General features: G+C 42.4%; 1 protein-coding gene across 1 annotated transcript; it reads right to left on the bottom strand.

The window, feature by feature from the left end:
• Positions 1 to 1,631: 1,631 nt before the first annotated feature.
• ALDOB (aldolase, fructose-bisphosphate B) lies at positions 1,632 to 15,074 on the bottom strand. The gene is made up of 9 exons (XM_082468748.1): positions 14,966 to 15,074; positions 10,342 to 10,463; positions 9,323 to 9,534; positions 8,230 to 8,284; positions 7,126 to 7,286; positions 6,147 to 6,230; positions 5,098 to 5,272; positions 4,480 to 4,679; positions 1,632 to 2,162 (listed from the first exon to the last, which is right to left on the bottom strand). Exons 2-9 carry the CDS (start codon positions 10,451 to 10,453, stop codon positions 2,067 to 2,069), a joined length of 1,095 nt encoding a protein of 364 aa, XP_082324874.1. The 5' UTR covers positions 10,454 to 10,463; positions 14,966 to 15,074; the 3' UTR covers positions 1,632 to 2,066.
• Between the last annotated feature and the right edge of the window lie 10,382 nt (positions 15,075 to 25,456).

The following is a 25,456-nucleotide window of genomic DNA, read 5'->3' as shown; positions in this document are numbered from 1 at the left end:
GTCTTCATATTACCATGAGTGAAGGAAATTACCGGGGTTGAGGTTTCAAAGACAACTGTAGTGCTTTAGTCAGGAAGATATATCAGATGATAGCCAGGGAAAATGTATTATATAAATCCTCACGCTGAGTGAAATGTAATTCAGCCTTGACCAAAAGACATAAATAGCTCAGCCTTGATTATAAATTCATACCCAACCAATAAATGAGAATCTGAGAGGTTTCTTTACAACTTAGGGTCAGTGATGCTGAATATGCTCTAGATAAAAATTTTCTGGCAGAAAAGCTTTGTCATACCAGGTGTTACCAGCATTTAGGACAGCTTAGCACATCAACTACTTGCTGACTGAGTGGATGAATGCAAAAAGAAATGTAAAAGACCTATAGCACTGGTGGCAGAGGTATTGAACACTGCCTGTTGCCCTGCCCTTACCTTCCTCCTTGGCCATGTGTCCATTACAGGAGAAAGAGACTGGAATTCTAATCTCTCAACTCTATCCTAAACCCCTAAATATATGACCATCAGCAATTAATTTAATTTTTCTAGGCTTGGTTTTATCACCTGTAAAATGAAACCCTTGGGTTAAATGACCTCTAAGGTAGGTCTGAATTGCTTATATGAATATATAGTAGTTGTTTTTAGAAAATACAGATACATGGAAATAAACACTCAAACATTGTAAGAGCATGTAAGTAAAAATCTTCCCTGTGCCCCATTTCCAAGTCTCTTTCCTCAGAAGTCCTTTTGAACGAATTCTGCTTTATTATTCTAAATCATATGCTTATGCCTCTATTTCCTAATTTATTTACTCTAAATAATACCATCTATCTTTGCACTCTTCAAGACAAAGAATTTACTACCTTCTCCTGTATTTTAATCATAGGTATGAATATTTTAATGATTTATATCCATTTTCCTTGTTACTTTAATAGACTTAAAGCACTGGGGTTTTTTTCAAAGCACGGTTTCTTAATCCATCAATTTCAAGTAGTATCCTGACCCCCCGCTAAGTAAATTAGTGTTCCCTTTGCTTTCCTTCACTTCTCCTCCCCCTGAATTTCCCAGCTCCTGTCATTTAATTACTTTTTTTTCCACCAAAATCATTACTTTTATATTGTCCAAAGTTACAATGTTTAAATTCTCCCTTGTAACTATGGTGGTCTTTAATGCTTTTTCTATAGATTAATTCTGAAAACTGGAAGCCAGTAAGGTATAATTATGTGAATATTTCTTACTGCAAAACTAGGTAGTGTGCTTGGATGTGCAGAGGAAGATGCAGTCCTATGTCACCAACCTGGGCCACTTGAAGAGGAACGCTCCAAGCATCAAAGTCACAGTGATTCTTTTATTACACTCCATATGTTGCTTGAAATCATTTGACATTGTAGCTTGCTTCACATTACGAATAGCTCTCATTTCTAAATACCCTCAAACTTGAAATCTAGCTTGGTAGTTCTCAAACTTGGCTGGAGTGTGGCCTGAGCATCTGGGTTTTTAAATTTTGGTTATTCCAATGAGCAGCCAAAGTTGAGGACCCTGACCACTACTATCAGTCGCGTCTGTGGAGTCAAAGGTAATGAAATAGATTGAGCCCTTTGAAAGCAAGAGCAGAAAGTAAAACCTGATACAAACTGAAGGTTTGTAGAACATTTTATTTCTTTTTTGGTTGCAGCTGTCTCCTTCATAACCTACCACTTCCAGAACTGTTTAATAAGACACAATTCTCTGCACTCAGCTTATGAGGTGTTTCATTTGGTTATCTGGATGGAGAGCTGATACTGTTTTAAAGTTTATTCTTTTTTCAGATGGATACTGTGGGCCATGGGGAACTGGAAGTGCTGTAAGGAAATCACTGTGTGAAATTTCATCAGATCCTTGATATTCAGACTTAGGTTTCAATAACTGATTTTTCTCCTTGTGTCTAAGAATTTAACATGCATTGTGTTTCCAGTAGTTCCAACCTAATTTTGTCTAATTTCCAGGGTCAGTCGAAAGGTTGTTGTTTCCTTTCTGCCCTCCTACCAAGACACCTAGAAGCGCCAGAGCCTGGCTGGTCGGCCTCAGATTCTAGTAGGTATAGCAGGCTGTGAAGAGCGACTGGGTGGAAGCAGCACCAGAAGAGCCCGTGTGAACATACTGTCCTTTGGCTGCCTGGCAGTTAGCCTAAAAAACAAGTGTGATAGAGGAGACCGAGTTAGAGCAACCCTCTGCTTGACCCTCTTTGCTTCTCATTTGAAACCAGCTTCACCTTCATGTGGGTTTTCTCTGTACAGTGATTTTGCTAAATATTGCTGCTGATACCATTCCTTTCCTTCTATAATGTTACTTCCTTTTTTTATCCCACTTTTCTGAGCATTTCTCAGGCAAGCCTGAGGTTTGTGTTACTGAGAAGGTTTCTTTTTAGTACTAACAATATTGCAACAACAATACTAGAAATTCAAGTTAAGAAACTTCTCACTCATATAGTGATAAGGAAATGGACATTTCAGTCCCAGTTTGGGAACCTTGTAATAGTTGAAATAGTCTGCTAGAAAACTGACCAGACATAAGGTCAAGCATCAAGCAGATGCAGCTAAAGCTTTACTATAGCAAAAAAAAATTTTTTAATACATTTTCCATTTTCTACCTATATTTGTCCATAAGAATATATAATTTTTATGTAGTTGTTATCATAATATCATTTGATACCCTGTGTAAATTCCAATTGAAGGTGAGTTAAGAATTATGAAACCTGTAATAATACTCAAATGCCACTTAGCAGTACTCCGTCTTCAAGTCACTGTTGCTATTGTCCGATCTCTCCAGGACTTATTTCTACATCTACACTGATTTTCAAAGTTAGGTTTCATGGACTTAAGCGCTTGTTAGAAATGGAAATTCTCTAGCTTGACCCCAGAGCTTCTGAATCAGAAACTCTGTCGCTGGGTCCAGCCACCTGCGTTTTAACACGCCCTTCAGGTGATTCGGATGCATGCTCAAGCTTGAGAACCACAGCTCTAGATGATAAACTCAGCATCCTTTCTTTTGTGTGGATGACCCTTCTGACCCTTACTTTCATAATCCCTCCATCATATTAGCTATATCTTCACCCCCATCAGCCACACACCAGCACGGCCATATCCATCATCATCACAAGATAAAGCACTACCTGTAAAATCTCACACCTCTCTTATGCCCCTGAGATGACTTTTTTAGCTTCTCTGTACCCTTCCTTTCCTTTAGTGCCTCATCATCAAACTTCTGGCTACACCTGATTCCTTGCCCAGTCTCCTCTGTCACCAGCAAGCCGAATAAGGCTATCACTCAAATTTTGGTACTGTTTTATCTCCCTGTTAAACTTTGATTCTTCAACCCTGCTCTTTCCCATTTAGGTTGATCTGAATCTTGCTACATGCATAAGAGAGCTATTAGGAACATTCAGGAACTAAGTTAACGTACCACAAACTCTCATTTCAGCTGCATCTTGCTTGATGCTTGGCCATAACCTCTGGTCAATTTCCTAGCAACTACTTCAACAGCTATTCCAAGTTCCCCACTGTAAAGACTGAAATCTCCATTCCCTTATCATTCTCAACAGATGCCCTCACCTGTAATCAGTGATCAACCATTGCATCTCTCCACCTCTACAGACCTAATTCCAAACCCATTCTGTTTCTTCTTTCCTATCTCTCCCTCCTTTCTAAGACCTACTCTGCCACCCGTATTTAATATTTAGTCTCATGCAGTACTGTTTCCTCTAAGGCCTTGTCCTCTTCTAATCTTTAATCTCTCCTCTGGCTCCTTCTGCTTTACAGTTAAACATGACAATCTCTCCTATCTGGCTAAACTCTAAGCTCCCTGAAGGCAGTGGCTGTGTCTGCTTTGTTCACCCCAGTACTTGGCTCCTAGTAGGTATTCAAAAAGGAATGTTAGTAGCTAAATAAGACCCTTTTTTGTCCTCATTGTTCCTGGTAACCTTTCTGTGTCTTTTCCTGACAAGCGTCTTGAATGGCCACCTTTCCTTTACTGAACCTGTTTTGTTGAGGGTCACTGATACGCCCCTCAATGCCAGTATCAGCCTTTTCTCTGCCTTAATTTTTAACCTCTTTGTAGCGTATTGTTATTGACCCCTTGAAACTTCATTCTGTTTGTTCCCAGAATCCTTGGTTCATCTTAATATAGTACTGCTGCTTGTCTTGGTGGCTTCTCCTCTTCATCTTCCCAAAATAAAACGTGCCCCAGGTTCATTCCTTGGCCCTCTCATCTTCCCTCTAAAGTGCCTCTGTGGAAACTGTCCTTCAATCTAGCATCATCAACTGTACTACCAGTGCAGATAATTCAAAACTCTCTGCAGCCTTAACCGTCCTACTCAGCTCTAATGCCACATTTGAAAATGCATGGTAGACACTCTCTGGAGATACCTTCATGGCCTGAAGAAAGCAATGCAAGCAGGCCCCAAGTATCCACTTGATCAAGTAGATAAGAGGTAGTAGCGTCTTACCAGGGCCCGCTTCATAAAAGCCTCCTGGGTTGCCTTCTTGTTTGCAGCCTTGCCACCCCAGGCAGCCAGTGCACTGGCCTGCAGGGCCCGTCCATAAGAGAAACTTAGTTTCCAGGGCTTTGGTAGAGGGCAAAGGTTGATAGCATTGAGGTTGAGAGTAGCATCCTCTTCACTCATGCCACCAGACAAAAAGCAGATGCCTGGAAGGAGAGAAGCCATTCCACTCCACTAGTCCCAGTATGTAACCCTGCTTGAAAAAGCAAGCAAGGAGCCTAAAAGAAATGTAATGTCTCAATCTTTTCTTCAATTGATTTGCATGGGACTAGGTTGGAGAAATTAGTTTGCCTTTGCTGAAGCTAGATGGACTAAGGAGAGAAGAGCTTTAGTAAATAAGAGGGCAGTGAAATGTTGAGGAAATCAATGGATTGTGTGCATTTGGACAGACTCAGGATAGGTGGTATCATGGAGTTCAAGGGGGAAGCGCTGGCTGCATGTGAGATATCAGAGGTCTGTTTCATGGCTAGAAGCAGACTACTCCTGGACAAATGCAAATGCTTATGGCACTCCTTCAAAGAATAAGGACTAAGACCTCAAGTTAGAGAAGAAAGAAAACCTTACCAGGAACAGCTGCAGGAACAGTACGGTAGAGAGCTGTGACGGTGGCCATTGCCACCTGCTCTGGAGTATACTTCTTGGTGGAGGCATGTCCAGCAGTCACCATGTTGGGCTTCAACAGGGTTCCCTCCAAGTAAACATGATGGTCATTCAGGGCCTTGTAGACAGCAGCCAGGACCTGAAGGACAAGAGGCCCAAATAGGTGAAACCTAGAGCCAGCCGTAGAGTTACCTGACCTTGACACTTCTACAGTGCAGGGACGCAGGATGAAGGAATTCCCATACGTTATTTGGCCAAAGCTTCCCAACCAGCCCCTAGGCTCAGTCAGGGTAATGCCTGCAAACCATAGCCACTGAGCACAGCCAAGCTGGCCTGTCCCTGCTGCCCCTCCCCTAACTGCTCACTGCATGGACTACCAGCGTGGCTCTGCTTCCTAGAGGCCCTTCACTCCTTCCTTCCCATTACTCCCTTTGGTCAGTCGAACCTGCCTTAATTTAGTTAGTTGGGGACATGTAAACTGGCCTCCATTCTCCATCCCCATAGAAGCTGAGTGATCATAAAAATATACACTTTAGAGACAGAAGTGCTTTCAGATCTCATTTCAGTCCACCTCATTTTGCAAGTGGAGAAACTGAGGACTCTCTTACTTTCTTACAGATATATTGTGGCTAATTTAGAAAGTCACATGTGAAAAAATTACTTTCTAATTATATTGTCTCATGGGAGCCTCAGCCTATTTTAAAGTTTCTTAGTTGAAACATAATGGAACTGAGGTCCAAAAAGATAATATGACTTGCCCCAGGTCCCACAGCTGGGAACACGGATGCTCAAACCCTAATCTTGGTAACGCAGATCCTGGGGTTTTTCATAAGGAGTGTGCCATGTGCCAAAAAATGTACAAGGTTTGATAATACCTCTTTACCTTCTCAGTGCTACACAGTGATTCTAACTGTAGAATACCTCATATATAACAGCAGATATATGTTAAGTAACAACTGTTGTTTAAAACAGATTTTTCAACTGGCATTGGGACCTTTATATTTAAGACTTACCTTCTCAGTAACATACTGGCAGTGTTCCATGTCATGGTCTCCATCAGCAATTACCTCTGGTTCAACAATGGGTACTAGCCCATTCTAAAAAGGAAAAAGGAGCAGACAGAATGAAGCTCTGTTCACTAGGATCATTTCTTTAAGAAGATATTTAACAGTTGTAATTGGTACAAGGTTGAAGCTCTTATGGAGACATACCATATAGATGACTTAAAGGCAATGAAATTTAATGGGATGTCTAGTAAGCATTTGTGGCTTAGCCAAAAAAGAACAGTGAGGGAAAAAAAGTTCTCCTGGAAATGGGGTAAAATAAATTCAATTTATTTTCTTAATTTCTATATCTTATTCTAGAGACTAATCTAGCTAAATCAGAACCTAGCTGTCACCCTTTTAGGGCCGTCAAGCTTAAATCACCAATAAAGATGCCTCTTGTATGAGTTAACTAAGGAATTCAAGCAGAGTTTACAATTCTGACTGGGAGGCTCCAGGTACCCAGAACTCAGGTAACCTCAGCATAGCACCCGCACAAGCAAATCAGACTTAACCTGGATCCCAGAGACACTTCAACATATGTTGGAAACTTTAGCATCAAGCTACCATCCTCCAAGAAATTATTTGAATTGGGACCAGATCAAAGCTGTCACCCTTGAGCTGGGGACTTAAGAGGATCATGTCCTTGGACACGGTGGAGCATAGACAAGCAAATGCCCTGCCCTCAGGAGCCTATGCTTTTAAGACTCAGCTTACAGTGCTTTGGTAGAGGGCTACACTTGATGGCATTTGCCTTTTGGACTCATAGTTGACTTGTGGAACCAAATCTTACCCTACTACACATAGTAAAAGCAGTGAAAAATGCCATCAGGATATACTGGTGAGAGAAAAGGAGGGGGACCATGTGTGGTTACAGTAAAATTAGAAAGATGGGCTTTGAAGAAAGCTTTCGCTTCCTGTATTTTAGCCCAAGGGGAAGGAAAAGCACCTGCTGACAGATGCTGGCATAGCGGGCCAGGGTGTTGGCATTTTCCTGGATAGCAAGGTGGGATGGACACTGGTTGTCAATCTTCAGCACAGCACGCCACTTCCCAAAGTCAGCGCCATCTTTCTTATACTGAGCACAGCGTTCAGAAAGGCCATCAAGCCCTGCAAGTCACGAGAGAGAAAGGCTTCTTTGCACCCCTGACCCCTGGGGTTGCTGATAAAGTGAAGTTCACCCTTGGCTTAGCTTTCAGTCATACAGCTTGAGGACCCAAGACATCCAGGCAAAGAAACATGACATCCAGCAAAGAAATGAACATCCCAGTACTGAGCCAAAAGACCTGGGTTAATAAATATGGTTTTGATATATAATACATATTGGATAAGAAGAATAAAGGGAACTAATATTTATTTAGTACTTACTTTGCTCCAAGGCATGATTCTAGGCATTTTGCACACCTTATCTCATTTAATAATCATAACAAACCTAATAGTTGTTATACTGTTATGACCTAATAGTCATATTACACAACCTTCATAGTTGTATATTCATTTTACAGATTTGGAAACTGAGGCTCTGAGAGGTAAAGTAACTTCACCAAGTTTGACAGAGCTGGGATTCAAATTCTGCTTAGCTAATCCAATGCTATGGTTTATACTTGTCTACTTGGGTAGTGATGTACCTTGCAAAATTATCTAAGCAGTAAGTGATGGAAGCAGCATTCAAACCCAAGTGTGTCTGATCCTACAGCTTGGACTCTTTCCTCTCTACTGCTGCTGGATTTTTCTAAAATAATATTCCCAAGTATAAAATATCTTCTCTGTGCAAGACACTGTGATAAGCACTCTATGTGCATTGTCTAATTTAATCCCCACAACTATTCTGCAAAGTAGATATTGTTATCCCATTTTAACTGAGACTCAGAACATTTAAGTGACTAGCCTGAGGGCACACAGTTACTAAATAGAGGAGCTGGGGCTGAAGAACAGGTGTGTGGCTCTAAAACCAGTGTGATGATTCATATTTTGTTTTCCCTCAGTCACTTCTTTGCTTCCTTCATTTCTGGCATATACTGGCATGATTCATATCAGTGGGCAATATCCTTACCTTGAATGGTGGTTTCCTTGTTTGTTCCTGCAAGGGGAGCACCTCCTTGGTCTAACTGTGAATATAAATAATTAACAATTAACTAGCAGGTGTCAGGTATCCCAGTAAAACACAAGCAGAGCCCCTGGTGCTACATATTAGTTCTCATCTTTCACAAACCAAGGAGTTGAATTAGGAAGGTATTGTATATTAGGTATTGAGGAGACACAACTCAGTCCATAGCAGAAGGGAAGTTACCTGGAAAGAACAATGTAAGAGTGTCAACCCTAAGAGGAGGGAAAGTACAGAAAGCACAGGGCTGGAGCTTGGAAAGTAAGAAGTAATCTTATAGTACCTGGGATGCAGAGGTGCCATATAAAAGCCACTTCCTTTAAATTATTCATTCATTTATTCAAGAGACATTTATTGAGCACTGCACATGCCAAGCCCTATGCTATTACAGGAGATAAAAAGAATAAGGATGCAGCCTCTGCTCTCAGCATAACAGAGGCTAAGGTCATGAGCCCAAGAGGTAGACAGTCTGGGCCTGAACTGGCTCCAATTTTGCCTTGCTGTGGGCAAGTTATACTACTTGTAATTCTGTTTTCTAACCTCATCTCTAAAATAGGGATAATAACTGAGTTTACCTCCAGAGGTTGTGAGGAGGAGTAAATGAGTGCTTGGAGTTGTAAGCACTTGACAGATACTAATGATCACTCTTGAGACGTTCACATAGTTTTGGAAGACCCAGTTACAACAGAACAGCAAGTGTTTTAACAGTAATAGCTATCATGAACTAAATAATAAGGGTGTGACAGGAACCGTTTTACAAACTCATTTCATCCCTATAAGAACCTGATGAGGAAGGTACTATTATTCCCATTTTAGAAATGAAAAAATTGAGACACAAAGAGATTAAGTACCTTGTAGAAAAATGGTTGAAGGAAGAGGGTACTGGAAAGGTCTAGAAGAGGATCTGGTTCTCAGTGGGAAGGTGATGATGGAAAGGAGTGAGAAGAGCAGTTAGATGATGAGAGTGGTCCTCGTGTTGGCCCTGACCCAGCCACTGTGTTGGGAGTGTGCCTGTGGTGAGGTGGGAGCGAGATGTATTCACCTTGATTCCCACCACGATCCCTTTTTCCTTGAGGATGTCTCTGAACAGCTTTCCCTGGCTGTCCTTCTGGTAGAGGGTCTCACGGAAAAGGATCACGCCCCCGATGCTCTGGCTGACGGAATCATCCACGGTGAAGAGGATTTCGCGGAACTGCCGGCGGTTCTCTTCAGTGTTCTCCACCTTGATCCTCTGCAGGCGGCTCCCCATGGTGCCTATGTGGGCGAGTAAAGGCAGCACAAGGAGCAAGCCAGGGCTTCCCTGCCGCCCTCCTCCATGCCAGCTAGTGACCCTCACCAGGATGGACAGCAACACTCTCTTTTTTATTCAGATCATCAGAGCTCCTGCCTCGTTTTTTGTCTCCGCAGGGAAAGACTGTTGCTGCTTTCAGGATGCTGATGAGGAAGTGCATGGGCTGGGCATGTCAGGGTCAAGGTGGAAGCCACCATAGGGTCCAAGTGGGGCTGCACGGCCCTCAGGCCTCTCTGGCTCTCCCCTGGTCCAGCCCTGATCTGACTGGATATACAGACAGTGGAAGGAGGGGTAGGGCAGGCTCTTGACTTCTCTGGCTTCTATAATTTTATGGTGGGCCATGCAGGCCTACTGCAGCTCCCCCTTGTGCCATCCTGAGCTGCTCTCAGTCACAAGCTCTGCCCTGTTCCTGATGTAGACATTTCCCTGCTCTCACTGCCCTTCCTTGGCTGACTTTACACTGACTTCTCATTAGCGGCAGAGGTCTCATCCTGCTTACTGAGTTCCTGGCCTTGCTACAGCTTGGATTCAAATGATCCCTGGCAAGGGGTCTTAAAATGGAGGGCTTGAGCCTGTTTGCTTGGTCTTCAGAAATCTACCTTCTGGAATGACAAGACTCAAAAGGTCTATGCTTACTGAGTCTTCCACTCCCACTCCTGTGTATATAAACCTTTACTTCCTCTGAGAGGAAAGAGAATAAGATTATCAAGTTGCCTTTGCTAAGTGTAGAATCAAGAGTATGGTTGTTGTGTGATGTTTCTTGCACTCACCTACAGACTCATCTGCAGCCAGGATCCCCTTCCCATTGGCAACAATGCGCTGGGCAATTTCTGAGAGCTCCTTCTTCTGTTCTGAAGTGAGGGCTGGAAATTGGTAGGCCATGGTGACAGGTCTGGAAAAGAGTGCAGGAGAGTTAGTTGTGAACAGAACTGTGGGTCGCTCAAGTGGACTCATGACCAAGACAGTAGGTGTGCAGAAAAGCTCCATAGGCCCCTCTGACATTTCTGGCCCATTTCACAACTGGCTAAACAAATGAGGTCTGTTCTGTTTTGGTTTTTTCCCCCTTAAGCCTAAGTATTTGCGTTTAGCCATAATGGATGAAGGTGGGATGACAAATTTCATGGTGATCCTGAAAAGAATGCCTTTCAGGAAACTTTTGGGATCACTGATCCTGAGACCGAACCAGCTAATGAGTATCCACTTAAATCTGACAAACAGAGGGCATGGCAGTAATTGACTATCTCTTTATTCTATGGATTCCTGGTACCATCAGGGCTCGGATGGCTTGAGGCCAGGACAGTGAGGCTTTCAGCCTCTGTGGCCATTCCTCACTTTGCTCTGTTAGCCTGTAGTCCCCCTAGAGTATTCTCTAGGCAGCAAGCTTGAGAGGAGAAACCACTATTTGCCCTTGAATTTAACCTCCCTTCAACTTTGAGACATAGAGGGTGGGGTGTGTCTCCTTTTTCTTATATTCAACTACCTATGAGACCGTTTGGGGCAGATGCAGAGGATTTTCCCTAAGCATCTCTGGGCTGGAGATTCCCATTAGCTCTAAGGATGCCGACGTCATATGTTGATTCCTGCTCCAGTAATTCGCAGCTTCACTGCTTTAGCAAGGAGAGACTGGCTCAAAGAGCCCCTACCCAAGCAAGCTCTTAGCAGTGGTCATCTGAAGGGGATCATTGCTCCTGTTCGGCTGCCACTTTGGGCTAGTCTTGAAAATGCAAGCTCACAGGACTCTTACCTTGGATGTTAGAAAAAATGGTTTTGCATAGGTTGGATTATCAAAGAAAAAAAATGGTAATAAAGATTATCTTGAGCAATTTCCTATCCAACTCTGTGGCCTCTTCCTTTCCCCAGTCTCCTCTCCCCTCATACACTCATACACAGGGTAGATGCCCTGTGTCTGCTTTCTACTTTCTGAAAGCCAAGGGACACCTCAGTTCTCTTTCGATCCATTCGACAATGAGGTAACCAGGACAGGTATTATCTTCATTAATTAATGAACAAGCTAAGACTCTGAGAAGTTAACTGACTTGTCTAAGGTCCCAGCTAGGATGAGGCAGAGTCCCCCACTCAGTTCTCCTTCTCATGGCAAATTGATTTCTTCACATTTTCTGTATCCCTTCAAGGCAGGCTCTCAGAACTCTGTCCCTTGATATGAGAAGTCAATGGCTACTGAACTAATTCCTGAGAAGGTATAACTAATGGCGCTCTTACTGTGGCTACTCTCACTTCAATACTTAACCCCAAGGAATGGAACCACGATGCTGTCATTGGGGTACCAGGACAGGCTAGTGGGCAATGATTTCTAAAGAAGATGATTTTCCAAGGCCCTTCACATCCCAGCCAACTGAAGATAGTATTTCTTCTGTTTATATACTAATTCCTAAATTGTAGTCAGGAACTGTTAGCTTTGGACCTACTACCATGGCAGATAAAAGCCAACCTGAGGTTGGTAACCTTCAGGCCAGAGTACAAATTTTCTCTCTCAGTTTAGATATTTGCACAAAGCAATTGACAACTACCAAAAAAATAATGATGTCTCCTTAATGAAACAAAAGGAAAACATAGCCCAATAATAGCAAATGATCATTTATTGCCAAGCACTCTGCTAATCGCTTTACATGCACTATAAAATTTATTCCTCACAATAATCTCAAAAGGTAGTCAGACTTCCCCCTTCCCCCACCCTCTGCCATATACTAGATAAGGAAAGAATATAAGACAGTTTAATTATTTGTCCAAGGACAAATAGCTAATAAGGCACAAAGTTGGGATAAAGGGCAGCACTCCCTCTTTCAAGTGAAGAGTGAGACTGGTGAAAGGAACTGGCCTTTGGACGACTCTAATGTCCTCGATGACACCCCCAGAGTACCCCAAATCCTTGGGCTGTGGCTCATTATCCCCACATCACATTACCAATTCATAAATATCTGACACGTTCACATAGAAGTAGATCAGACAGACCTGGGCTCAAGGACCAGCTCTGCCTCCTCTTCACTGGGACCACGGGCAAGGTGGTAAGTTCTCTGAGTCTTAGCTTACTAGGGATTAAATGGCTCTAATATCTGCTCTGGTTGTCTCACTGCCAAATGGATCACACGTGACCTGTGAGCTCCCTGCTCATTGTAGTTGCTCAGCATATATTTGCTGAGTCGCATGATAGACATGAAGATGCTTATCATTATGCATTATGAAAATGTCAGGTATCAGTATTTCTCTCTTTTTTAATTGAAAAAAGTAATTGCCTAAGGGACTTCCATATTTCTGTTTACTACCAAGCTATTTTCTTCAGTCTGAGTGTGCTGACTCAACCAGAAAAAAAAAAAAACAACAGAGAAAAGGTCAAATTGAACCAATACTGTTTATGAGAAGTTAAACTTCTACAGAGGGATTAAAGTTCTGTACCACATCAGCACAAATGTTGCTTTCCTGTTAATCATAAAACAGGGTCACAGGCCACTGTTCACCACTGGAAGAGAGGAGGCCAGCTGGAAGTGGGCAATGATAGAGAACGATTTCTGTGCCCCTAAGCCTCTGCTTACTGAGGTCTCAAGCCAACTTTTTAAAAAGTGTGACAGGAAGTTGTTCACATTATATGATTAAGTAAAAAAATAAAGCAAGTTTCAGAAAAGTATGCAATACATAATATCACCCTTTTTTTAATTAAACAAATGGTATACACACATACTGTTCATGGGTCTATATAAGCAGATAATAACCACACTGAGGTTACTCCTGGGGAATGAAACAGGGTGGGGTGACTCACAGTTCGCTTTATGGATTTTTTGTAATGTTTGATTTCTCAGTGAGTAAGTTTATATACTACATTATTTACTATACATAATATATTAACAGGTAATATTGATATATATGCAAATCTGGGAGAAGGTTGCGAGTACAAACATATATGAATAGAGGGCCACCACAGAAAAACAGAGCTACAAGTGATCTCAGAGATATCTGTATCAACCCTGCTAACTTTAGAGATGAGGAAATTGAGGCCCAGGAAGAATACGTCTGATGCCCCTTCTAAGTTGTGATGTTTCAGGACTGTAAATCACATCCTACTGGCTTATGACTTGGAATTCTTTTCCCAATCTTTCTTTAGCAGAATAACAGATGAAATCCTATAGTATAATTCTTTCTGCCTTCTTTGAAGAGGTTCTGTGAAAATATAATAATTTGTAAAATACCAATATTTAACTCCTGGAGAAATATAAGGGAGTAGAGAATCCATTTGCTTCTCCACGTACAAGGCAGATGGATTTTCAAGAAGACACGAAGGGCTTATTCACTGAAAGCCCATGATTGTCAGGCACTGCATGCAGCACTTTTTTATAGACAGATGCAGGAAGATGCCCACAGCTTCGTTCATATCTGATGCCACAGTGGTAAGCACAGTGAGATGCTCTAGAACAGCCTGATCCCTGGAGCCTTTGAACACACATGGAGCAGCTCAGAAAGAGACCTGAGTGTTGCTCTTTCCTCTAAACTGGCACCTAAGCCAAAGGAACTCCTAGGTTTACAGCAACTACACTCCATTCCCTGCCCCAGCACCTCAGGTCTAGTCTGGGCCTGGGTTGTCTGCAGATGAGCCTTGGCTAAAGTGATGGTGGCAGCAGCGCTAGAGTCCCTGCTGGATCCACATTAGCTAACGGAACCCTAGATAACTATGTAAAGAGAAATTTATTTTAAAAGGCAACATATCCTCACCTATTCTTCAGATAGTAGAACAAATGTACCAAAATACATCAGCAGCTTTTGATTCCAAATATCTTAAGCTGTAGGATCTTCAGAGTAGAAAATGTTAAAGAAAGTATCAAACAAGGGAAAGGTTTGACAATTCATAATCAAAGGATGACTATACTCTGTGATGCCTGTTCCATTTTCTCGTTTGAGCAGTGGGTGAAGACGAAGGGCAAAACAGGCCAAGAGTTCATTTCTGTGACAAAGAAACTTCAGTGCTAGTACTAGTAGGTGTGGGAAGAGAATGAAGAAAATGACATAAGGCGATAGATATGTAAATAAATCATCGGAATAAGCAGTTGTTATGGAGGGAGTAGAAATGAACAGGAATCTCAAACACTGAGTAGAACCCAACCAAACAGGAGTATTCAAGATGTTTTTCCTTCGCCGAAGCCTCAGAAGAGCCCTCCTACAGGTAACACTGGTAACTGGCATCAATCCTGAGCGTTTGCCACCACTCAAAGAGCCAGGGGAGGTAGGGAGAAAAACAATCATTTCAGCAGATCACCACGTTTTCAGCCACCATCCCATTTTTCCTGAAAACAAAAGCAAACAAACTTTCCCCTCGCCAGGCTTAGCGCTATCATTAACCCCTGACTCCCTGGTGCAGTCCTGAGAGACAAAGGAAGTTCTTTTACTTACAGTTGGAGAGAGGAGAGTCCTCTTAGATCTATCAGAAGCTGTGGCTGAGGCAGCAGCTGCCAAATAGGATGAATCTTCAGGAACACACAGTTTTTATAGACTTCTCACCCAAGGGTTTTTTTTTTGTTTTTTGTGTTTTTTTAAACTTTTACCCTCCCCTTCCCACCTTGGCCTGGTAGAGAGGTGTTTAACCAATAACTCTGATTGGCTCATAAACAGCCAATCCTTCTAATCATGCTCACACACTCTCTGTACTCACAGAATGTTAAAGCTGTAAGGGACATCTGGAGACCTTGTAGTTCTCAATCCAGACTCTTCATTTTACAAGTGAGGAAACGGAGACACAGAGGATTAGGATCAATAACGCAGTGAGTGGATGACTGGGCTCTGGAGTCCACCAAGGAAAACTGGGAGGCACGTTAGCTTAGCTCCAGCACTTACTACACACATTACCTTGGTCAAGTATTTTTCACTTCTCTGAGCCTGAGTTTCCTCCTCTGTAAAGTGGGATCTGAATTTCACAAGAGCATTAAGTGAATTTATAAAGTACTTGCACATAGGAGGCATTCAAAGATCCTTCCCAGTTCCCCCAAACCAAGCTGGGCTCCCTGATGTTTTTAATGTCAGAACACAGTATCTTTTACTCTATTCTCATTCTCTCTCAACCTGTACATTTTTGTCTTTAAAGGTGGTAAAAACTAGAATAAAATGTAAAGTGATTGATGCAAGCCATCAACTCCCCTAGTTACAGCACTGTCTAGGTACAAGTTCATTCTACAGGGTTTTTTCTCTGAGCATTAAACCAAAATCCAATTCAAGAAAAGGCAAATAAAAATAGTATTTGCCTTCCTGAGGCAAATAATGAAAGAGGCAAATAAAAGTAGTGGGGGAATCTAAGAATAATGGAATGACCATGATCACAGGAAAGTATACATTCTCAGGAACACATTCCTTTGGAATAACCCATAAAATAGGAGAAAAAACCCTAAAAAACCAAAGTGCTCTATGGTATAGAGTGTAACACTATAATGAGTGAAATATCAATGAAATGAAGGAAAAAGAAGCAGGGAGCTGGACTGTCTAAATAGAGTTTAGGCTCAGACAGCTTCTAAAAGTGGACAGTGTTAGACATTGAATGTGATTATTGAAGGAAATTGAAATGTTTGGAGCATAAAACTGAGGCTCATTTGTCTGGGGAAGTTTGGCCAAGGCCTGTCCTAAGGGTAACCAAGCATTAGACCAGCTGAAGTTCCCGTCAGCTCTCTTGACTCTACCTGCCTCCCCAAGGCACACTTTTTGTTTTCTCCATCTCCACCTGGTGCTTGATTCATCAGACCAAGATGACTGATCTGGAGACATGTGAGATCTCATCAAATTTGATTTTTGTCAAAGGAGAAAGGAGGAATAAGAGGAGGATGCTGATGAAAGAATGGAGCCTGGGGTTAGTGATCACTGTTGGGGGCCAGGGCTGGGGTGGTCAGAACCGTAACTGAAACATTTTACCTGCTGAGAAATGTATGGTAGAAATAATTTTCCTTAGGCTACTAGTACTAATTATTCTTGTTACAACAATGACAACAATAACAATAATAATAGCTCTTTTTTGAAGTTCTATGATGCACCTGGTTCTTTTTATATATGATCTCTAATCTCAGCACCTCTCTGAGGAAAGGTTTATTAGCCCCACTTTCTGGATAAGGAAACTCTGGTTCAGAGAGGTTAAGTAACTCGCCTAGAGTCACAGGACAGGTAGAGGGAGTGCCTGTCTCGCTGCAAGTCAGTGGTCTAAAGCAGAGCTGCTTACATTTTGGTGACCTCAGATTGCAGAGATTAGTTCTTTCCCTCTCCACCTCCCAGCAGCTTATAACCTTGGACGTTAAAACTATATTAATCAGGGAAGAATGACTTGCCTCGGCAGACGTAGAGGGCCCTGATCTGCTGAGCATCGGTGCACGTGAACAGCAGACTGGCCAGGCATGTCCGAGGAGCATAAGTACACCTGTCCCTGAGTGGTGCCGCATGCTGCTGCTCCCATGGCATCAGCATTTGGCCACTTCCAGGGTCTGATGTGCAGCTGAAACTCAAAGTTCAGTAAAGCAAGGATAAGGCTTAATGAACCTTAGAGAAACAGCAACTCCTGAGCAACACAGACTGCTTGCAGTTTTTTAAGTCTCTTAACTCAGTAAAATGTTCAAAATTGATATATCATTATATGTGGACTTGGAGGCTGTGAAACATTGTGGAATCCCCCAACCTCTTTAGTTGGGCTAGTAATGCCTCCATCAGAAACTGATTAAGAAGATGAATGAAATAACATAGGACTAGGGATTTAGTACAGTTATTTCATTAAATAACTGGATCTGAACGTATAATTCTGATTTAGAGGCCTCCGAATGCAGACTCTTCTCATAGGCAATAATAAGATGGTATCATTCAGGATCATTACTTTCAAAACCTCCAACAACTGCCTCATTTATTCTCCACTGTCTGCCCCACTCTAGATACTTCCAATCTGAATATGATTTTTACATGAGTTAAATGTATTCATGCACAGTATGAGGTCTGAGGCCACAAACCTGTACGTGCAAATAAATCTCATGTTTCATAGAGTTATACTCACTGTAGTATTAGTAACATTATAGAGAAAGAACTTTCATAAAAACGGACTACATCTACACAATGCAAGGAAGAACCATGGATGGATCAACATGACATTTAAAAACATCTTTTCTAATTTGTGGGACAGACATTTTCTTATTGTATTGCAACCTGCTTTGGTGGCTGGGATGGTTTCAGGACCCTGAAACCAGAAGTCACTATTTTGGTCACAGAGATAGGGCTAGTGTTATCTCAGCATATTTCACAAAATTGTTATTGAGGTTCTGTGTGTACGGCACTTTGTTAGCTACAGGGACCTTTTGTAGAGAATACAAGATGAATAAGACTGGCCTGTTCTCAAGAAACTCATAAGAGATGGGATGGGCTGAGGTCAGAATCAAATTAAACCAAACCAAGTAAGAGAACGTATATGAAAGTATCAAGAGACAGTTGCGGCGGTGGTTGTTATTGCAGTGTTCATGGAAGACTCTGTGAAATACATGACTGAAAAGTCTAGATAGTCTGGATTTTTACAAGTCTAGGTCATATTCCATATCAACGGATTCAGCCCATCAGACTATAGAACCTATGTGGGTCTCCCCAGCATCCGGCACCATGCCTAAAGCACAGTAGTCACACAATCAATTTTTGTGAATAAATGAATCAATAAATATATGAATGCTTTCTCATCAATCTCAGATATGTCTGGAGTAACTGTCTTATAATTCTTATCCCTGAGAACTTTGAAATAATTAAGAGGTAGAATATGACCATTACTTTTTTCTAAAACTATACTAGGTTCTGAAAGCTCTGCTATCACTGTTTATTTGGAATTTCACAGGCATCCAGGCTGCAGCTCCCCTGAAGTGGTACACATGAACCATGGGCCCCTCTTCCTTTCTAAAAAAATTGTGGTAAAATACACATAATATAAAATGTACCACCTTAACCATTTTTAAGTGTTCAGTAGTGTTCATTACATTCACAGTTCAGTAGTGTTCATTACATTCACACTGTTGTGCAACCAATCTCCAGAACCCTTTCCATCTTGCAAAACTAACACCTTATATCCATTAGACAACAACTCTCCACTTCCCCCTCTACCAGCCCCTGGAGACTATCTTTCTACCTTCTCTCTCTGAATTTGACCTCTCTACGTATCTCATATAAGCGGAATGATACAGTTTTGTATTTCTGTGACTGGCTTACTCACTTAGCATAATACCCTCAAGTTTCATCCACGTTGTACCACAGGTCAGATTTTCCTTCTTTTTAAAGGCTGCATAATATTCCAGTGTGTGTGTATACATATAATATATATATATATATATATATATATATATATATATATATATCTCACATTTATAGATATAGAGATATACAGAGATATAGATATCACATTCTGCTTATCTCTTCATTGGTCTGTGGACACCTGGGCTGCTTCCACCTTTTGGCTATTGTGAATAATGCTGCTATAAACACGGGTGTACACTTATCTCTTCAAGACTGTGCTTTCAATTCTTTTATGGTCCCTTTATTAATTTAGCAGCTTGATTGAAGGAGAAGTCACATACTATACAATTCACCTATTTAAAGTGTACAATCCAATGATATTTGGTATATTCACACAGTATTAAATGTCAGTTTGTAAGAGAAATGTGGTAGGTTTTTTAAAAGCTCAGAATCTGAAGGTGTAAATTTAAAGCATCAGAATGAAGCCCAGGGGCAAGAGCCATTTGGGTGCAGCAGATATGGGGATGGAAGAGTCAGGGATCACCTTCCATTGCCTCATGGTGATTTTTTTCTATATCACTGTGAAGTCTGAACTCCGTGTATTCTAGGAAGACTAGAGTGCCTGTGTATGCTTATGTATCTCAGGTAAGTAAATTTAAAGTTATCCAAAGTCTAGGGTTTAGAATACCACCCCCTTGAGACTAGAGAGAAAACTGAAACTTGAAATGTGATAAAGAACTTGAGGTTTTCCTTGTCTGAGGAAATGTGTATGTGCAGTTAGGATGCTGCACAGGCAGAGTGAATTGGAAAGAATGCGCCGGAGAATTTCAGAATTGCTGAGTGAGCAGTACTTATCTGACAGGAAAGAGTTACACTGTCGTCAGCTGTGACCACCACTGTCATTTTCCCCTAGTCCCTCATGGTGGGTTGTTTACTGCTTTGTCAGTGTTTTCTCTTGGTCTTTTGCTCAATCATCTCAAAGTCCATTTTTTCTCTCACTATCTAATCAGGACTGTCAGTTACTTATGTCATTTATGACCTCCAGCATAACATTTCTTTCACTCTTCCTTATCTCTTTGGTGAAACTGCCTGGTGGTCTAGCTGTACCCCTGACTAGCCATGGGACTGAAGGAAATTGCCTTCTCCCAGTCTCCCTTTCCTGATGTGTAAAGTGGACCTAGTGATACCATTCCTGTCTAACTCTACCACGTTGTTGCTCTGATTGAACAATATCATCTAAATGACCGCTATCGAATTACAAAGTGTAATAAACCATGTTACTTCATGGAAGCAGACATTACACTGCTCTGCAGCGTGTACACACACACACACACACGTTGGAGAATCAGAAAACAAGGTTCTGGCCTTAGCTCTACCCTGAATAGCTGGATGACATGGCCCAAGGAAGGGCACTGCCATTTGTTGAGCGCTTACTTCTTACAGGGCCTTTTCTAGGCACTTCAGGAAGAAAACTTCATTTAATCCCCACTACATCCATCACCAGGGTAGGTACTGTTTTGGAGAGGAGGGAGTTGATCCTATCTCTGGCTGAAGAGGTATTTCACCATTAGTAAGCAGCAGGGCAGGGACTGAAATACAGATCTATGACTCTAAAGCCAGCCTGGGACCTTGAACTCATCACCTGCATAGTGAAGGAGGGGGTCCCTTCTAGCTACGATATTCTGTGGTCTTTTCCCCCGAAACTGCATGTTTTTTACATACACAGTTGTCCCAAAACAATGGAAATGGTTCTAAACAATATAAGAAACTTAAATTAGACCATAAAAAGTTTTCTTTGGGGAAGTACTGTTGAAATGGGTTATTTATTGACTAGAATTACTCAAAATACTGGTGTGTATGAAAGAAATTGGTTGGTTCTAACTCCTTGTCTCTTATTCCCCTGCTCTTTGGGTTTGTTTTATCACACCTCAGCACTCTTTAGGAATGAAGAGTGCCAGGCTGACCAGATCTAGAATTACACTTTCCTGGAAAGCTGGACTAAAGGCCCAGACACTGAGGGGCAGGCAGCCAACCAGCATATGCAGATGGCAGGCCAGTCAATTGCTTAGTGGCCATCTCAGTGTCACCTACACTCTCACAAAAGGAGGAACAGGGTCACTCAGCCTCCCAGATAATTAATCCAGTCACCTACAAGCTCGACTTTCTGCCTTTCTGGAGGTCCAGCCATAAATTTTTTTGGCGAGTCAATATAATTTAGTCATTAAGGATTTGGACTTTGAAGTCAGCTAGAACTTGCTCCCAATTCCACCTCACAGCTTCCTGGCTGTGTTACTTTGGGCAAGTTCTCTAACTTTGTTGAGTCTCAGTTTCCTCAGCAGAAAAAGGATAATAATAAAACTTAACATTTTGTTGGAGGATTGGATTGAATAATGAACAAAAAGAGTTAAGTATAATGCCTGGCAAAAATAAAGTACTGGATAAACAGAAGCTCTTGCCTACATCATCATCATTCTTTTCTCCTCTCCACATTCTCCAAATTCCCTTCTTTCTTTCTGTTACCAAAGAGGAATTGTTCCAAAATGTTTGCTTCCACAGCACCCAACCTCATCATCTCCTGTGCCTTCATCCTGGATCTTCCCATCTCACTCCCACTCTCAAAAGCTTTCTCCATTCAATATGCAGAAAAATTAAGTTGGATGCTGAGTGCATCTCAAAAGTTGCATACCTATACCCAAGAAGAGGTCCCCTCGCCCTAGAAGGTGGTGGAGCGCTGTGGATGAGGAACAGCGTTTTTCACCCAGTATGTGAACCAGAGAAGAATATGACTTACCCACCAAAAGAGATGAAGAGAGGTTGAAACAGGTTTGAGGACACTGAAGAAAATGGCAACATTATTTGTGGAAAGCATAAAAGGGAAAGAAGGAGATGAGATGAATAAAGAGAGAAGGCCATGCACCCAGGCTTCCAGAGTTAGGAGCAGATTGAGTGGCAGGAAGGGTCACCCTGCCAGGCAGGCAGACAAGCTGACGTCATTAGCACCCCTGTGCCGTTCCATTCACGATGCATGACTGGCCTGCCCCATGGCCACTGAATGCCTGTCCTCTGTGGCACAGCTGACTCCAAGGCATGCTAGGTCCTGCTGGGCTGCCAGATGGAGGTGTAAATGATAGGCTGGAACAAATTATCCCTGTGGCAGAGAGCCTAGAGAGGTCCTCATCCAATCACTGGCACCCCAGCAGAGGAGGCTGCGTGCCGAATGGTCGTGACCAGGCAGCAGATGCCCTGGCTCCCCTGTAGTGGGGGATAAGGGGAGCATTCACCCTTTTCTAATCTGCTTCCTGCCCGAGGCCTACCCTCTTCTGCCTCTCATTTTGTTGGCCGCCCTCTGGCCATTTCCCAAGTGAGAACAGAGATCTTTAATCCCAGGGAGGAATGTAAAAACTGTCACTTAAAAAACTGGGAAGAGAAAAGGCAGTCACTTATTAAAAATAATTATATTCTAGAACGCAACGGTCAGAAAAAACAAGAGTTACCTCTTGCTAGAGCTCTTGCTCACATGCGTGCAGGTAAACTTGCCAGTCATTTTCTTCCATGTCTTCTCCTCTCCCCCACCCACAAAGGCACTGTCTCTAGGGTCTTTTCTCTCATAACTTCTCCCGTATCCATCCCAGACCTGTGAGGTTAGCTGCCTATAGCGGTTCTGCAAAACTGAAGGTCCCTTTTGGGTCTAGTAGGAAAGAGTAGGCAAGACCACAAATAGGTATACATAACTCAGATCTCAGCTCTGCTCTCCTTGCATTTATACAGCCACATACAGTTGGCTCAAACCTCCATTCTATAACCCCCAGAAAGCCCAATGCCTTCCCCCAATTTGAGGGAATTTCCCAAGGGGGCTCTGGGACATTATGAAGGCCACGCTGGCTCAGAGCGTCTCCTTTCACTAACAGTTCAGTCAGGCGTACGGGCCATCCCTCCAGCCCCACTGCACCAGCCCTGTCCAAGCCTTGGTGACCTAGATGGGGAACTCCCCTCCTTCATTAGACTTCCATAAGAAGGCAAAAACAGACAAAAAGTTCACTTGCACAAAGCCTTTCGGTAGTGTTAAAAGATAAACTGAGGAAGATTAAAAATTTAAGCATTTATCTGAGCAAAGCCAGGTGGTTAGAAGCGCCCTGCAGAAGGGAGCTGGGGAAAAACTTTTATAGAGAAAGCGTGGAAGCCAAGTAAGGAACTTATTGACTGCCTATAGCTTAAAGCCTAGTTGGCTGTTTGTGACTGGTTGTCCTTAGGTTGCGATTTCCTAACCCTGAGGCACTTACAGGTTTAGATTCTGGCTTGCTTACACAGGTGCCACGGCATTAGAGCCAGCTCTGTCTCATGACCCCCTTGCTTAACTCATTTAACAGCGCACATACCTAAAGGTTTGCAGAGAGGAAGGGGAATTACACGGCGGCCACAGGACAATTTAAATTGAGCATGAGTCACCCCTAGTCCCAAGAGACCTCTGAAACTCCCACCAGAGGTCAGACGCCGCAGTTTCCATTCCTCTCCTCCCCCACTGCTCCCCCTCATTTCTTCCCTCACAGATCGCCCCTTGGAAGTCTGAACTGTTCTTACTCTACCAGTTGAGGCAGTACCCCCGCCCCCCCCAACTCACCTCGACGTATCTCCAAACAAATCCACTTGCTCGGCTATCGACAGGCCCGTCTCCTCTGCTAGTGACGCGCGCTCCGAAAGCCCGAGACTTCCCCTACCGTGTTCCCCCTTCCTTAAAAGGCGCTTTTGATGTTACGTCACTATTTTCGTTTCTCATTTAAGGATACTCCAAGGTTTGTGCAGCGCGGGCCACGCAGGAGAGCGGCAAGCCTCTTTTTAGCGAGTTCAAACGAATGTAGTCTCTCTGAGGGAAGAACGGAAATGCGGACGCGCTCACCGGAGGTGGGTCTGTGGCAAGTTTCCCGCTCTGACACAACTTCCGGTGCGTGTTGATGGCGCGGAACCAAGGTGGGCGCCGGGCTGCGAGGAGGGGCAATCCTTCCGTGGGCCTGTTTCCCCCCCACCGCCCTTCTTCTTTGTGACTGAGAGTGAAACAGAACCAGAAAACACCAGAGGAGAATTAACAAAGGACAAGTATTCCTTTATACCAGATGATGTAATTTCATTTTCTTGAGCTAGGCATGACCAGGACAGATGGTGGCCCTGTTAGCTAATCCTGCCAGGAAGAAAGGCAAGGGAAGAAATGGACAATTCTGAACCTTAGGTTATTTTTGTATAGATTTCCACCTCCTTTAAACTGGGTTGTAAAAATCCAGCCCACACAGGAGTGACCTTTCTCCATGTTTGCCTGTGAAAGCCAGGAATAGCATTGGTTTGATTTAGGTATGTATCAAGGAGATTTTTCTCTTGGCCAAGGAGGGAGTCTAGCCAAGGTAAGAACTATGTGGCCATTAACATACAGACTGCACGTTTTTTGGCATTTCAGGCACCCATTTAACATGAATAAAACAATTTTTGTGTTGCCTTCCACACCTGTGGTTCTCTGCTGAGGAAAGGCTGGTCTCCTATTTAGGCTCATCCCGACAGATTCCTCAACTTTCACCAGAACCAGTGCCAGAGGCCAGGAGGGGCTGAGCTTCACATTCAAGAAAGACCTCAGATTCCCTTTGGATGTTATTGCCAAATGAGTTAGACACACAGTTATTTCTTCGTGTACGTGTTCAAAACGTTAATTTACTAAATGTACATTCAAATTATGCAACAGATTTGGTAACTCTGGCTTTGCCATTTCTTCATTTTCAATATATTTACTGGAAGTTTAAAATTACAGAAGTAGCCTGGATCTCTCATGGTCTCTGAGAGGCTGTGTCCCACACCTACCTTGATTGTTTATATATACAGAGAGATCTTTATTCCACAAAAAAGGAGTATAAATTTGGGCTCCAGTCCACTGATTATTTATCAAAAGGTCACCTGAAAGAAATATTAGGAAGGGATTCTTTGAAGAATATGTAGTCCATCCAGTTTGATGATATCAGAGGTACAGAGAATGGGTACATTGCATACCCAGTCCTACACCTTTGCTGCTGGAATTGTTCTGGGTAAATAGCATTAGTGTGCTTTCAGTGTGAGACCATCTGACTTGCCTGAGGGCCATCATCGAAAATAGTTGTGTGCAACTCACTCCCTGTTCACTGTCCAATAAAATACCATCACAGACTGTGTTCATTATGAAGTGCTCAGACAGAAATTCTTGTCTGATCTGAGAACTAAGAATACTTAGTTCTTCTCCTGAGTAACCAGTTTAATTTTATCTTATAATGTTGTGAAATTGCCTAACTGGCCAGGTTTCCATTTCCCTTTGCCTGCTGGTTCATTCAGAGACACATTTTTGATCTACCCATACCAAGTGGTGGACCACTGTGGTTATTTAGTTAATTGTAATTAGTTTGACTACTTCTTTTCAGATTTATCTCTGGGCTTTTGTTTTTGGCATTTTAGTATATGTTTGTTTTTTATTTTATTTCTGTTTTTAATATTTTAGTCTAATCCAGATGTATTTTATTTTTGTGAATGGTATGAGGCAGGAATGTAAATGTATTTTTTCCCCAAATAGTAAATGGTAAGTCATTCATGTTCTTAAATTGCAAATAACAGACTCTACTTGTCTTAGTCAGCTTGGGTTGCTATAACAAATAGCAT

Source organism: Balaenoptera physalus, assembly GCF_965194825.1.
Source record: "Balaenoptera physalus genome assembly, chromosome: 7".
Taxonomy (NCBI): Eukaryota; Metazoa; Chordata; class Mammalia; order Artiodactyla; family Balaenopteridae; genus Balaenoptera; species Balaenoptera physalus.
This window is presented reverse-complemented; position numbering and strand designations above follow the sequence as displayed.